The 12,500-nt window shown below is 37.1% G+C and overlaps 2 protein-coding genes across 2 annotated transcripts in view; one reads left to right on the forward strand and one right to left on the reverse strand.

Moving 5' to 3' along the window:
* LOC136846618 (acyl-coenzyme A thioesterase 9, mitochondrial-like) overlaps positions 1-12,500 on the forward strand; it is a 136,800-nt gene that overhangs the window by 40,645 nt on the left and 83,655 nt on the right. The gene's annotated exons all lie outside the window — the stretch shown is intronic.
* LOC136846617 (uncharacterized) overlaps positions 1-12,500 on the reverse strand; it is a 77,553-nt gene that overhangs the window by 20,313 nt on the left and 44,740 nt on the right. The window contains exon 3 of the mRNA XM_067117510.1: positions 540-1,782. Coding sequence (XP_066973611.1) covers positions 540-1,782 — 1,243 coding nt within the window. The remainder of the gene's footprint in view (positions 1-539; positions 1,783-12,500) is intronic.

The raw sequence follows: 12,500 nt of genomic DNA on the forward strand, positions 1-12,500 counted from the left end.
GCAATATTTTTGTTTTTCTGTCAAATTTTTAGTGACAAATGTTATTATAGTCGACAATGCAAATAAGAAAAAATTAGATGCCACCTTCCTGCGTTGAGCACATTTCTTTTCATCACTAATAAGATAAAAACTTTAGCTTTCTCTTTGCATTTTTTTCTTCCCAAGAACGAACAGGAAACTGGGATGCGAAAGGAAAGCAACATTCCCTAACCCTTTATTATTGATTTTACTTTTTCGGTCATGGTGCAGTATCCCGAAATTTACGAATGATATTTATTTCACCGTTTCCTGTGCCATTAGGGAGCATGAACTGTAAAACACAAAAAAGGTAAATTGAATTGTTGTGTCCAAGGACTGCAAATGTCTGATTTTTTTTTCTTTTGCCTTGTTGTGTTCTGATTTCTGTTGGGTACTCGATTTTGTTGAAATTAACGAACCTTATCGTTTTCATTATCAGTCAGTATCATCATCACTGTCTCCAGTGCTTTACGGTAATTAAGTAGCAGCTTGTTAACAGTGTAAAGTAGGATTGCACTAACCTGTTGCGGGTCATATAAGGTATCCTGTATCCTACAGACGAGGGATGCCGAATGACTCCGTTGAAAGGCTTATTGGGCACCGCCTTGTACACGTAAACAAGGGAATCCGTGTCGCCTGGTATGACCGAATAAAGCTCAGCTATAGAGGAATACAACGAAGTCGTATCGCCCTCAGTCATGTACAGCGAGGTGCTGTCGTCATCCATAGTAGTGGCGGAGAGGTCAGCCTCGTTGGCGAGGTCATCCTCACTCTCAGAGTCGAAGTTGACTACCAGAGGAGGGATGTCACTCGGCTCAGATGACCAGTCCAGGAAATTTTTGTTCCTGATGGGTGGGTCTAGCGTGGTGATGATGTGCGGTCCAGGGGAAGAGTTCTGGTGCCTTTTGGCGTTCGGGTCCGGTTTCCTCGGGTTTTCTTTGGTCTCTGGGAGTTCGATGGTCAGAGGCAGGTACGTCGTCTCTGGCGATTTGCTGAAGGACTTTCTCTGTGTCCTGTTTGGGTCGTTGTGGCTGCTGGACCTAATTGAATGGCTAGACTTGAGATTGGTTGTGGAAGCAACGGAGGAGGAGATGTTAGACTTGGACCTAGGACTAACGACTCGCTTGTCTTGACTGGAGAAGCTTTGACTTGGCCTGACTTCCGAGCCATTGGGGCTGCCCTCCTCGTTCTTATTGGCCGAGTTAGCACGTCCCGCAGACTCTTTGGCAGCGCTAGGGAGGAAAATAACCGTCGGAGGCCTATCTATATCCTGATAGGTATCAGAGTCGCTCAGACTTGAGATAGTCTCAGTGGAGGAGGAACCCCCTTTCTCATCGCTAAGATAAACAGTACTTCTGTGGAACTCGCTGGAAGGGGAGACGGTCTGCGAAGAATTGTCGATCTTCGATGGGGATGACGTACCGGCTTTCCCTGAATCAGTCGACTTGCTAGACTGACAGCTGCAGATCTGAGATTCGGGTGCCATTTCCGGATCCTTGTCCCTTCCCGCGTTTTTCTCTGGCCTGACGTCCAGCGTCGTGATCCTGGCTTCACTGACCGTCTGGTACTCTTGGGCGCTGTCGCTCAGAATTCTGGTTGGCGGGAGCGCTGTTGCCCCTGCGTTTCCACCAGAGTTTTGGCTGCTCGGTGGTTTTCGACCCTGGGGGTTCACCAGGGCCGGTATCTGCTGGTACTCGTGATCTAGGTTGACATCATCCTCCATTGTAGAAAAAGTAGACACCAATGACTCGTAAAGGGGAGATTCTGAAAAGAAAAAAATATCTGATTTAGTTCTTAGATTGTGAGTAGGTTACCAAGATGGGAAATGACAGTGAACTTAAGACAGTATCATAACACAAAGATTAGCAATATAATTGCAAGTTAGCTATACAAGACCCTTCGCTGATACTGGATTGAATACAATGTTACTGTTTAAGGAGTTCGCTGGTAGAGACTCATTATGATATAGAAATGATAATGGGTTCTCAGCTACACACACACACACACACACACATATATACATATATATTATATATATGTGTGTGAATGTGTAGATATATATATATATATATATATATATATATATATATATATATATATATATATATATATAGTGTGTTAGTGTTCGTCATGTACACCGTGACAATTTTTTTGGTGCAAATATTACGCTACAAAATGTCTTTGATTGTTCTAATTCACTCTACCTGGGTAATAACATACACCCAAGGGGGAGTTATAATTGATAAGCGCTCCGTCACCTGTGGGTTTCTAACTGCCCCACTGGTTGGAAAACGACAACGTCCAGTGACTTTTTTACCAGTGACACTGTACGTTGTCCTCCCACCCAGTGGGAGTTCTAATCCCACTGGTGGGTGACGGAGCGCTTATCAATTATATTTCCTCTCTGGGTATATATATTTGTACAGTATATATATATATATATATATATATATATATATATATATATATATATATATATATTATATGTGTACATATAAAATGTGTTCTGTGCGTGTGTGCGTAAGCAAGATGCCATGTAATACGAATGAAAATACATAAATGCAAAATATTTGTAATTTATAGATTATCATCAGTTAATTTAATAGCTGATAATTTTTAGGCATTCATCGCTAGAAATCAAATTGAAGTAGTTAATATGTAGCAAAATTATCACCCCAACGTAACCCAAATCATGAAATTCATATTAACGTGAGAGAGAGAGAGAGAGAGAGAGAGAGAGAGAAGTCTTATGCGTAGAACTGGGTCTCATTAACTTAGCCTTATCTCGTTTCTGAGAACTGATTCCTGTATATAAGTCGGCTCTGAAACTCTTGAGGAAATGCTTCCCGTCACATCGGTCTAGTGACCCACCCAAGCGAATCTCGCAGTAATCAAGAATTTTTTTTTATAAACTAACAGATTCTTCCACAGGCAACAAATCGTAACAATGTTATTCATAGTCTTTGAAGTACACGACTGGAGTAAGCAGAAAACGCAACAGAAAACAGATTAAAAAAAAAAAAAGTCTAGACCGTGTGCCTCCTCCAACATGTAACCTCTGTTGGCCATCTATCCTTATTGGCCAAAAATGGTTAGTTGTTGTGGGGAGGAAAACGAAACCTAACAGGTTTAGAGGAGAATTCAGGCTAATTGTTACTTTTGATTACCAGAATCTAAGTTAATGGTTCGCTGGGGGCTTAGGTTTCTTAGGCCTAGAACACCTGAAACGAGACTTAGCAATCAGACCCCGTAAAAGTTCCTTTGTTCTTGAGAAATTACACTGTTCTATCTCGCATGAAATCCACCTTTGTGAGAACTTCCATCTATAAGTTTTTTGCGTAATCTTGCTAAGAAACGCACAACCTGACCCAAAAACATAATCTCCTTGACAGAGTTAAGTAAAGGTCACGCTCACCTCGCCACGATGAGTAATGACGGCGAGATGTAAATGAAAAAAATAGATGAATGTTTTACGCTTAAGAGAGCTTAATGTGCATTAGGAGACGCCATGTTGATTATTTTCATCTCTCGCTCGTTTTTATCTTCCTTTTGAGGCTCAGCGCCGTCTCGGCTGCTCCACAGCGGCTTGATTCACAAAGCAAACCAAAGTACGCCTGCAGGATGGTCCCCGATGAGCGACTCAGATACGGTAAATGAGTCAAGAGACTAAGTAATAGGAATCTTGCATGAGAGATCCTTCATCCGTAATGCACTGATAGCGGGTGCACTCACCCTAGCCGCGTAATTGATGGCGGGTGCGTTTCTGCATTTCTTTTTCTTCCGTTTTCTTCCTCAAGTTTCTGCTGCTGTCGGATTTCCTGCTTTCTTTGTTATTAGTGTACTAAGGAGGTCATAGATAGTTTTAGTATTTTCTCCTTGACATTGTCTTTTAGCCAGTTCGGGGCTGTCTTTAACTAGCTGTTTCTTGCCTCTCTTTTTTAAGGTTTTTCGATGCTTATTCATCTCGGCTGAGCGAGGTTGGCTTGTTTCTTCTTCTTCTTCTTCTCCTTCCTCCTCTTCTTCTTCTTCAACGACGCAAGGTCACCCACTGTGACTTGCGCTAACGAGAGAGAGAGAGAGAGAGAGAGAGAGAGAGAGAGAGAGAGAGAGAATCCAAGGTAAATTTCGCAAAATCGAGAAACCGTCTAGTCACAGGATGCTTATCGTCGACCTTCGTGGGGAGGGAGGGAGCATTGTGTTCAAAACGAGAAGAAAAGTAATGTTTCTCGAAATCAGCTGAATTGTTTACGTTTCCTTAATCTCTCGACCCTTTTATCGTGAGTCATTAATTATGGCATTTTGCCCTACCTGGTGGAGGAGGAGGAGGAGGGGAAGGAATGCGAAAGTTTGCTGTGGGAAAGCGTGGAAATTTAATGAGCAATAACTCTAGTCCCAGCAGGAGAACATAGATAACAGCATTTTTATGGTCCTCTCTCTCTCTCTCTCTCTCTCTCTCTCTCTCTCTCTCTCTCTCTCTATGCGGTGTAATCTTTAGCATTTGTTTTTATAGGTCAGTTCCTTACATGCTCACACACAAGTATATATATAAATTGTGTTTGTATGTGTTTGTGAATATCAAAATTTTCCCCATATATACTTATATACATAATGGCTATTAATTCTCTCATATGCCAGTTATACTGTATATAAGCTAATCCTGTAGAGAAAATAAATAGGTAAGAGTATTACTGTGTCTCAGGTTTGTAAGTGAAAATGGAGCTGAAAATATATTTTAGAAACACAAAAGAATGCAACTAGAAAGCTATAACTGGAATATATGGGGTAGTGCCGTCAGTGCACCTCACGCGATGCACCGTAGCCATTACTTAAGGTTCTTTGCAGCGTTCCCTCGGATACTAGCTGCCACCCCTTCCATTCCTTTTACTGTACCTCCGTTCATATTCTCTTTCTTCCACCTTGCTTTCCGCCCTCTCCTAGCAATTATTTCGTAGTGCAACTGCGAGGTTTTCCTCCTGTTACACCTTTCAAACCTTTTGACTCTCAATTTCCCTCTCAGCGCTGAATGATCTTATAGGTCCCAGCGTTAGCACTTGGCCTAAGATTTATATTCCAGTTCTGGTTCAGTGATTTGAATATGCAGAATCAGTTGACAGATTCAACTTAGGGGATTTGAATTTGCAGCTTCTCCAGATTCCTAAGGAACTCAATAGTCTTTTTCTGGTCTGAGACCGGGTAAGGCTTCTCATCGCTCAGTGATAGAAAGTTGTGTCAAATGCTCCTCCCAAAGGTCTTGTTATGACTTTGGTTTGTGTTCGCTTAAATTACAGTGTTACATTACTTAAAGGATATTAATTTTAGCATTGTATATATATATATATATATATATATATATATATATATATATATATATATATATATATATATATATATATTTATGTATATATACTTATATATATTTATGTATATATACATATATATATACATACACGTCTGGGTATACATGTATGTGTATAAAACAGGTTTTCATATACGTCCTTACACAAAGTGACTTATTTTTTAATATATATTTGACAGACCTTATGATGAAAGCACAGGTCCCATATCACGATAGAGAGAGAGAGAGAGAGAGAGAGAGAGAGAGAGAGAGAGAAAGGGAAAATAAATTCCATTTCTTTACCCTTGACTTGCGAACAGAGCCGAAAGAACCGCATTAAGCAATTTCGCCCAGCGTGAAATACACGAATGTTGGTCACCAGTGGCTCCATAGTACCACTCCGAACCAAACCAAAACGAAAAGATTAATAAAAAAAGACATTCACAGAATTTATGACGTTTAAATGCCGAACAATTGCACTCCCTCCAGCCAACTGCGGCGCAAACAAACATAAATAAACATAATTAACATACGCAGAGCGGTGCGATATGTGATTACGGACTGGGTGCATAACATTCCCGGATAGTCTACCATTACGAGATTTCACGAAACGGGGAAAGAATTGTTCTGACACGGTCAAGGGTGTCTGTGTGAAAGTGTCTGTATGTCTGTGTGTATGTCTGCATGTCTGTCTGTCGGTCTGTCTGTATGCATGTCTGCGAATGCGTGTTGTTTACAGGTATAAGCTGTTAGTGTAAACATTATTTATAGGCCTATGGTTTGGTTTTATGGCAAGGACAGATTGATAAGATTCTTTTGGATGTAGGTAACGTTGTGCCGCTTTCAGTTGTGCACCTGGTAGTTTATTGACTGTAGTTGGATGTTTGTATATATATATATAATTATATTTTATATTTATATATATACATTGTAAATACCTATATATATATATATATATATATATATATATATATATATATATATATATATATATATATATATATAAATCTATATATATATATATATATATATATATATATATATATATATATAGAAATATAGAAAGAGAGAGTGTCTATCCTGCATACCTTACATAACATAAGAAATCAGCGCGTACTTGGAATTCCCAGGGTTTTTGGGCGGTGCCGAAAATTTCCGGTGACTGGGCGAAGTCACCAATCCCCCCAACAGCAGGTGTAGCGGTACTTGAAGCGGAGAAGAGGATCTATCGGTACTTAATTTTGTCATCGGGATTCAGGAGGAAACGACGTGGCGATAAATGAATCCGTTCTAGTTTATCCGCTAAAGTTTCTTCCCGTTAAAGCGTTCAGTAGGTAAATATTTTTTTTTCTCTGAGTCACCCATTGTTAGTATTAAGGAACAAGAATTATATATAAGTATTTAGGAACAAGAATTGTGTATATATATATATTTTATATATATATATATATATATATATATATATATATATATATATATATATATATATATATATATATATATGTATGTATATATTATATATATATATATATATATATATATATATATATATATATATATTTACATATCTATATTCTTATGTATATACATATATTTATATATATTGAGTATGTATATATATATATATATATATATATATATATATATATATATACATACATATATATACATACTCAATATATATGAATATATGTATATACATGAATACATAGATATGTAAAATGTATATATATATATATATATATATATATATATATATATATATATATATATATATATATATATATATACTGTATGTATGTATGTATATACAGTATATACTTATATATGGTTATATATACTTATATGTATATATATACCTATACATGTGTGTATATGTATAGTATATATCCTTCACCAAAGGGTCCACACCCCTTCAGTAGTTGTCCCTCAGCCTTGGAGTGCATTGTACTATTTCCTAAGGCATTGGTATTACCGCTTACTAGCCACCTACTACAAGGGAAAAACGACTTATTATTGAGATATAATACTTAATGTGTTTGTAAGCTATCTCTTTTGGTTGGGCAGAAACCTGAGGTCCTCACCAATCCTTCTTCCTTCCGTACTTTATCGTATTTACGAACGGCCTAAGGGCAAGAGCCCGTGCTGGCATAACGCCTCCTTTAAACTAAACAAACCAACCAACCGTGTGTAGGTGTTTGTTGAATTTGTTTCATTACGCAACTTATTGTGATGATATAAGTGATGCACAATAATCTTAATGTTAAATGCAGAATATGTTAAATAATGAGCTAAAGTGTGGTTAGCTAGGGTGGTGGTAGTGAGTGGTAAGGAGGGGGGTGGGACTCCCCCTTGTGGGAGAGCAGTTTAGCGCCGTTATGCACGGCAGCAAAGTCGCGAAAATTATGTCGTCACGAAGCATTTGAGAGCGTGCTTATCCGTCACCTGAATTTGGACGGACGTCTTTCATGTCATATACAAAGAAGAAGTTTCCCTTGTCAGGTTTCGTTGTTGTTATACGTAATTCTTCCGCAGGTGATGTTGGTTAATTACACATTTCCATATTTCCTTAGAAACAATTAAGTCTGCTTGTACAACTAGAAGTATTTCTTTTGAAACAATTTAGCCTGCTAGTACAGCTAGAAGTATTTCTTTAGAGATAATTTAGTCTGCTTGTACAACTAGAAGCATTTCTTTTGAAACAATTTAGCCTGCTAGTACAGCTAGAAGTATTTCTTTAGAGATAATTTAGTCTGCTTGTACAACTAGAAGCATTTCTTTTGAAACAATTTAGCCTGCTAGTACAGCTAAAAGTACTTCTTTAGAGACAATTTAGTCTGCTTTTACAGCTAAGTATTTCTTTAGAGGATAATTTAGTCTGCTTGTACAACTAAGGTATTTCTTTTTGGAACAATCTAGTCTGCTTGTACAGCTAAAAGTATTTCTTTAGAACAATTTAGTCTGCTTTTACAGCTAAGTATTTCTTTAGAGATAATTTAGTCTGCTTGTACAACTAAAGTATTTCTTTTTGGAACAATCCCTAGTCTGCTTGCCACAGCTAAAAGTATTTCTTTAGAGACAATTTAGTCTGCTTTTACAGCTAAGTATTTCTTTAGAGATAATTTAGTCTGCTTGTACAACTAAAGGTATTTCTTTTGGAACAATCTAGTCTGCTTGTACAGCTAAAAGTATTTCTTTTGAAACAATTTAGCCTGCTAGTACAGCTAAAAGTATTTCTTTAGAGATAATTTAGTCTGCTAGTACAACTAGAAGCATTTCTTTTGAAACAATTTAGCCTGCTAGTACAGCTAAAAGTACTTCTTTAGAGACAATTTAGTCTGCTTTTACAGCTAGAAGTATTTCTTTAGAGATAATTTAGTCTGCTAGTACAACTAGAAGCATTTCTTTTGAAACAATTTAGCCTGCTAGTACAGCTAAAAGTACTTCTTTAGAGACAATTTAGTCTGCTTTTACAGCTAGAAGTATTTCTTTAGAGATAATTTAGTCTGCTTGTACAACTAAAGGTATTTCTTTTGGAACAATCTAGTCTGCTTGTACAGCTAAAAGTATTTCTTTAGAGACAATTTAGTCTGCTTTTACAGCTAGAAGTATTTCTTTAGAGATAATTTAGTCTGCTTGTACAACTAAAGGTATTTCTTTTGGAACAATCTAGTCTGCTTGTACAGCTGAAAGTATTTCTTTAGAGACAATTTAGTCTGCTTTTACAGCTAGAAGTATTTCTTTAGAATAATTTAGTCTGCTTGTACAACTAAGGTATTTCTTTTAAGAACAATCCTAGTCTGCTTTTTACAGCTAAAAGTATTTCTTTAGAACAATTTAGTCTCACTTTTACAGCTAAAAGTATTTCTTTAGAGAGACAATTTAGTCTGCTTTTACAGCTAAAAGTATTTCTTTAGAGACAATTTAGTCTGCTTTTACAGCTAGAAGTATTTCTTTAGAGATAATTTAGTCTGCTTGTACAACTAAAGGTATTTCTTTGGAACAATCTAGTCTGCTTGTACAGCTAAAAGTATTTCTTTAGAGACAATTTAGTCTGCTTTTACAGCTAAAAGTATTTCTTTAGAGACAATTTAGTCTGCTTTTACAGCTAAAAGTATTTCTTTAGAGACAATTTAGTCTGCTTTTACAGCTAGAAGTATTTCTTTAGAGATAATTTAGTCTGCTTGTACAACTAAAGGTATTTCTTTTGGAACAATCTAGTCTGCTTGTACAGCTAAAAGTATTTCTTTAGAGACAATTTAGTCTGCTTTTACAGCTAAAAGTATTTCTTTAGAGACAATTTAGTCTGCTTGTACAGCTAAAAGTATTTCTTTAGAGACAATTTAGTCTGCTTTTACAGCTAGAAGTATTTCTTTAGAGATAATTTAGTCTGCTTGTACAACTAAAGGTATTTCTTTTGGAACAATCTAGTCTGCTTGTACAGCTAAAAGTATTTCTTTAGAGACAATTTAGTCTGCTTTTACAGCTAAAAGTATTTCTTTAGAGACAATTTAGTCTGCTTGTACAGCTAAAAGTATTTCTTTAGAGACAATTTAGTCTGCTTTTATAGCTAGAAGTATTTCTTTAGAAACAATTTACTCTATTTGTACAGCTAAAGGTATTTCTTTTGAAACAATCTAGTCTGCTTGTACAGCCAGAAGTATTTCTTTAGAAACAATTAAGTCTGCTTGTATAGCTAACAGTATTTCTTTATAGACACAATTCAGTCTACTTGTACAGCTAAAAGTATTTCTTTAGAAACAATTTAGTCTGCTTGTACAGCTAAAAGTATTTCTTGAGAAACAATTACTCTATTTGTACAGCTAGGCTAAAAGTAGAGTGAAAACTAAGGCGAATGTACGTAGAAGCAGAGAAGTTTCACCCTCAAGAGAAATGACTGTAATAAGACATCATGAAGCCCAGACTTTTGCCCTTTTTTTCCAGCGCGTTTTTCCGAACTCGCTTTCAAAATGAAATTACGTAGACTGAAACTGAAGAGCAAAACAACCTGGAACAACAGTATAATCCACGTTTCTCCGTATTGCGAAAGTTTGCCTTACATAATCCCTGTAACTGACTTTTACGTACACCTGTAATCAGTATTTTACCTGCTGACGCAATGGTTTGCATTATATAGGCCCTGTAATCAGCAGGAGTTTTACGTCATGTAGGACTTTTTTAACACTATGCGGAGCCATCTTCTTAATGGAAAAATGTGTCCACTTAATACATATACGTGTGTGTATGCACGTATGTATGTACGTATGTACGCATGTATATATGTACGTGTAACAAGGGTGCTTCGGAAAAAACACAATGACAGCTGCTAGATGCTTAGCTTTAAGTGCTGAATTGTGGATGAGCCACTTTTGCAAAATGTTTCTGCGGCATTAGCTGCTTCATATGCTTCTCAGAAAGGCTCATCAGCAGTGCATCGAATCCCCTACAGACATTGCCTATTCGCCTTTTTCTTGCATGCGCTTTCGGACCTCGTGAATATCAGGGTCCTTCCTTTCTAATAACTCTTTCTGCCATCTGTCCGGCATTAATCCCCTCCTTCCTAAGACTGAATTGCACACGCTTTTCACCAACCTATCATCTTCCATTCTTTCACAAGACTGAACTGTCTCAAAACAAAGTCACCCATCCTTTTACCTGCACTGACCTTTTTACTCGTTCTTTTACCAATCTCTTTGACTTCTCCCTTTTAGGCAAAGAATTCATATCAGCAACTTGGACCTTTTGTTTTTCATTTGTGTTTAGCGTCTACACTTCACTTCTGTAAAGGAGAGTTGGCTCAACAGTCCCTGCATACATTTCCACCATTGCTTCCATAGACACTCCAGTTCTCTCCCAAATCTTTTGCTACACCCTTCTACCTTAAAAAGTGTCTCACTCAAGGAAACAAGGTGATGTCTCCTTAGACACTAACAAATTTGAATACGAATCTCATTTTGAATGTAAGATATACTCCATGAGAAGCACATCAAGAGATAAGGTCGTTTCTGCCTAAAAAACAAATTACTTTCTTAAGTAACTTTCGGGAGCCACCATTTGGAAATCCCTTTTCCTAGTATTTCACAGTCATTAAGAAAGTTGCGTGAGAAACGTTGGAAACTGAAATTAGAAGCTAACGATTTTAACTGTCAAGACACGAATAGTACTCTCTCTCTCTCTCTCTCTCTCTCTCTCTCTCTCTCTCTCTCTCTCTCTCTCTCTCTCTCTCTCTCTCTCTCTCTAGAACATCCTTGTATTACCGATATATATATATATATATATATATATATATATATATATATATATATATATATATATATATATATATATATATATACATATATATATATTCTTCACGTATTCTCCAACGAAGTTTGGCAAACGTGAAGCGTCGCAGCGACGTCTTAAAATCCTTCTTTAAGAGGAAGTAGCCTGTCTTAGACCTTAGAAATGATGGATTAATTACTGACGAGGATGAAAGCCATGAGCCATATTCGGGCAGGAAAAGAAAAAGTGGAATAATAATTGGAGAAGGAAGTCTTCTCTCTGAGACACCGCCGCTTAGCAGAAACAATGACAACGCGCATGCGTGAGCAACCGCTCTGAAGCACATCGGATGTGATTGTCATTAGACTAAAATGAATCATTTTGTAAAGGGAAGAGGCCAGCCTTATGAGAGCTGAAAGTCAGCTCAGTGGTCTGGTTAAACTACTTTAATAATAATAATAATGTAAAGGGAAGACTTCTCTGTGACATCGCCGCTCAACATAAACAATGACAATGCGCATGCGTGAGCAACCGGTCTGAAGCATATTTAGATGTAACTGTCATTAGACTAGGAAGGATCATTATTTTTTTTTTTTAAATAGCGTTGTTCGTCCGTCTAAGAAGTATAGGAAACTATGCTGGAGATAAGGATTTTAATATATCTAAATACTTGAAAGGTAATATACAAACATAGGCTCATTATTACGAAAAACGAGTTGCCTTGCAAACCAGCCAATTGCATTCGGACATGGAGGGGCGTGGTAAGCTAGTTAATGACAGAACGATTTATGTTACCTATAGTCAGCACTGTGAAATGATTTATTAGCATGTTGAAACTACATTCCCTCTCTCTCTCTCTCTCTCTCTCTCTCTCTCTCTCTCT

Source organism: Macrobrachium rosenbergii, chromosome 15 (assembly GCF_040412425.1).
Source record: "Macrobrachium rosenbergii isolate ZJJX-2024 chromosome 15, ASM4041242v1, whole genome shotgun sequence".
NCBI classification, from domain to species: Eukaryota; Metazoa; Arthropoda; class Malacostraca; order Decapoda; family Palaemonidae; genus Macrobrachium; species Macrobrachium rosenbergii.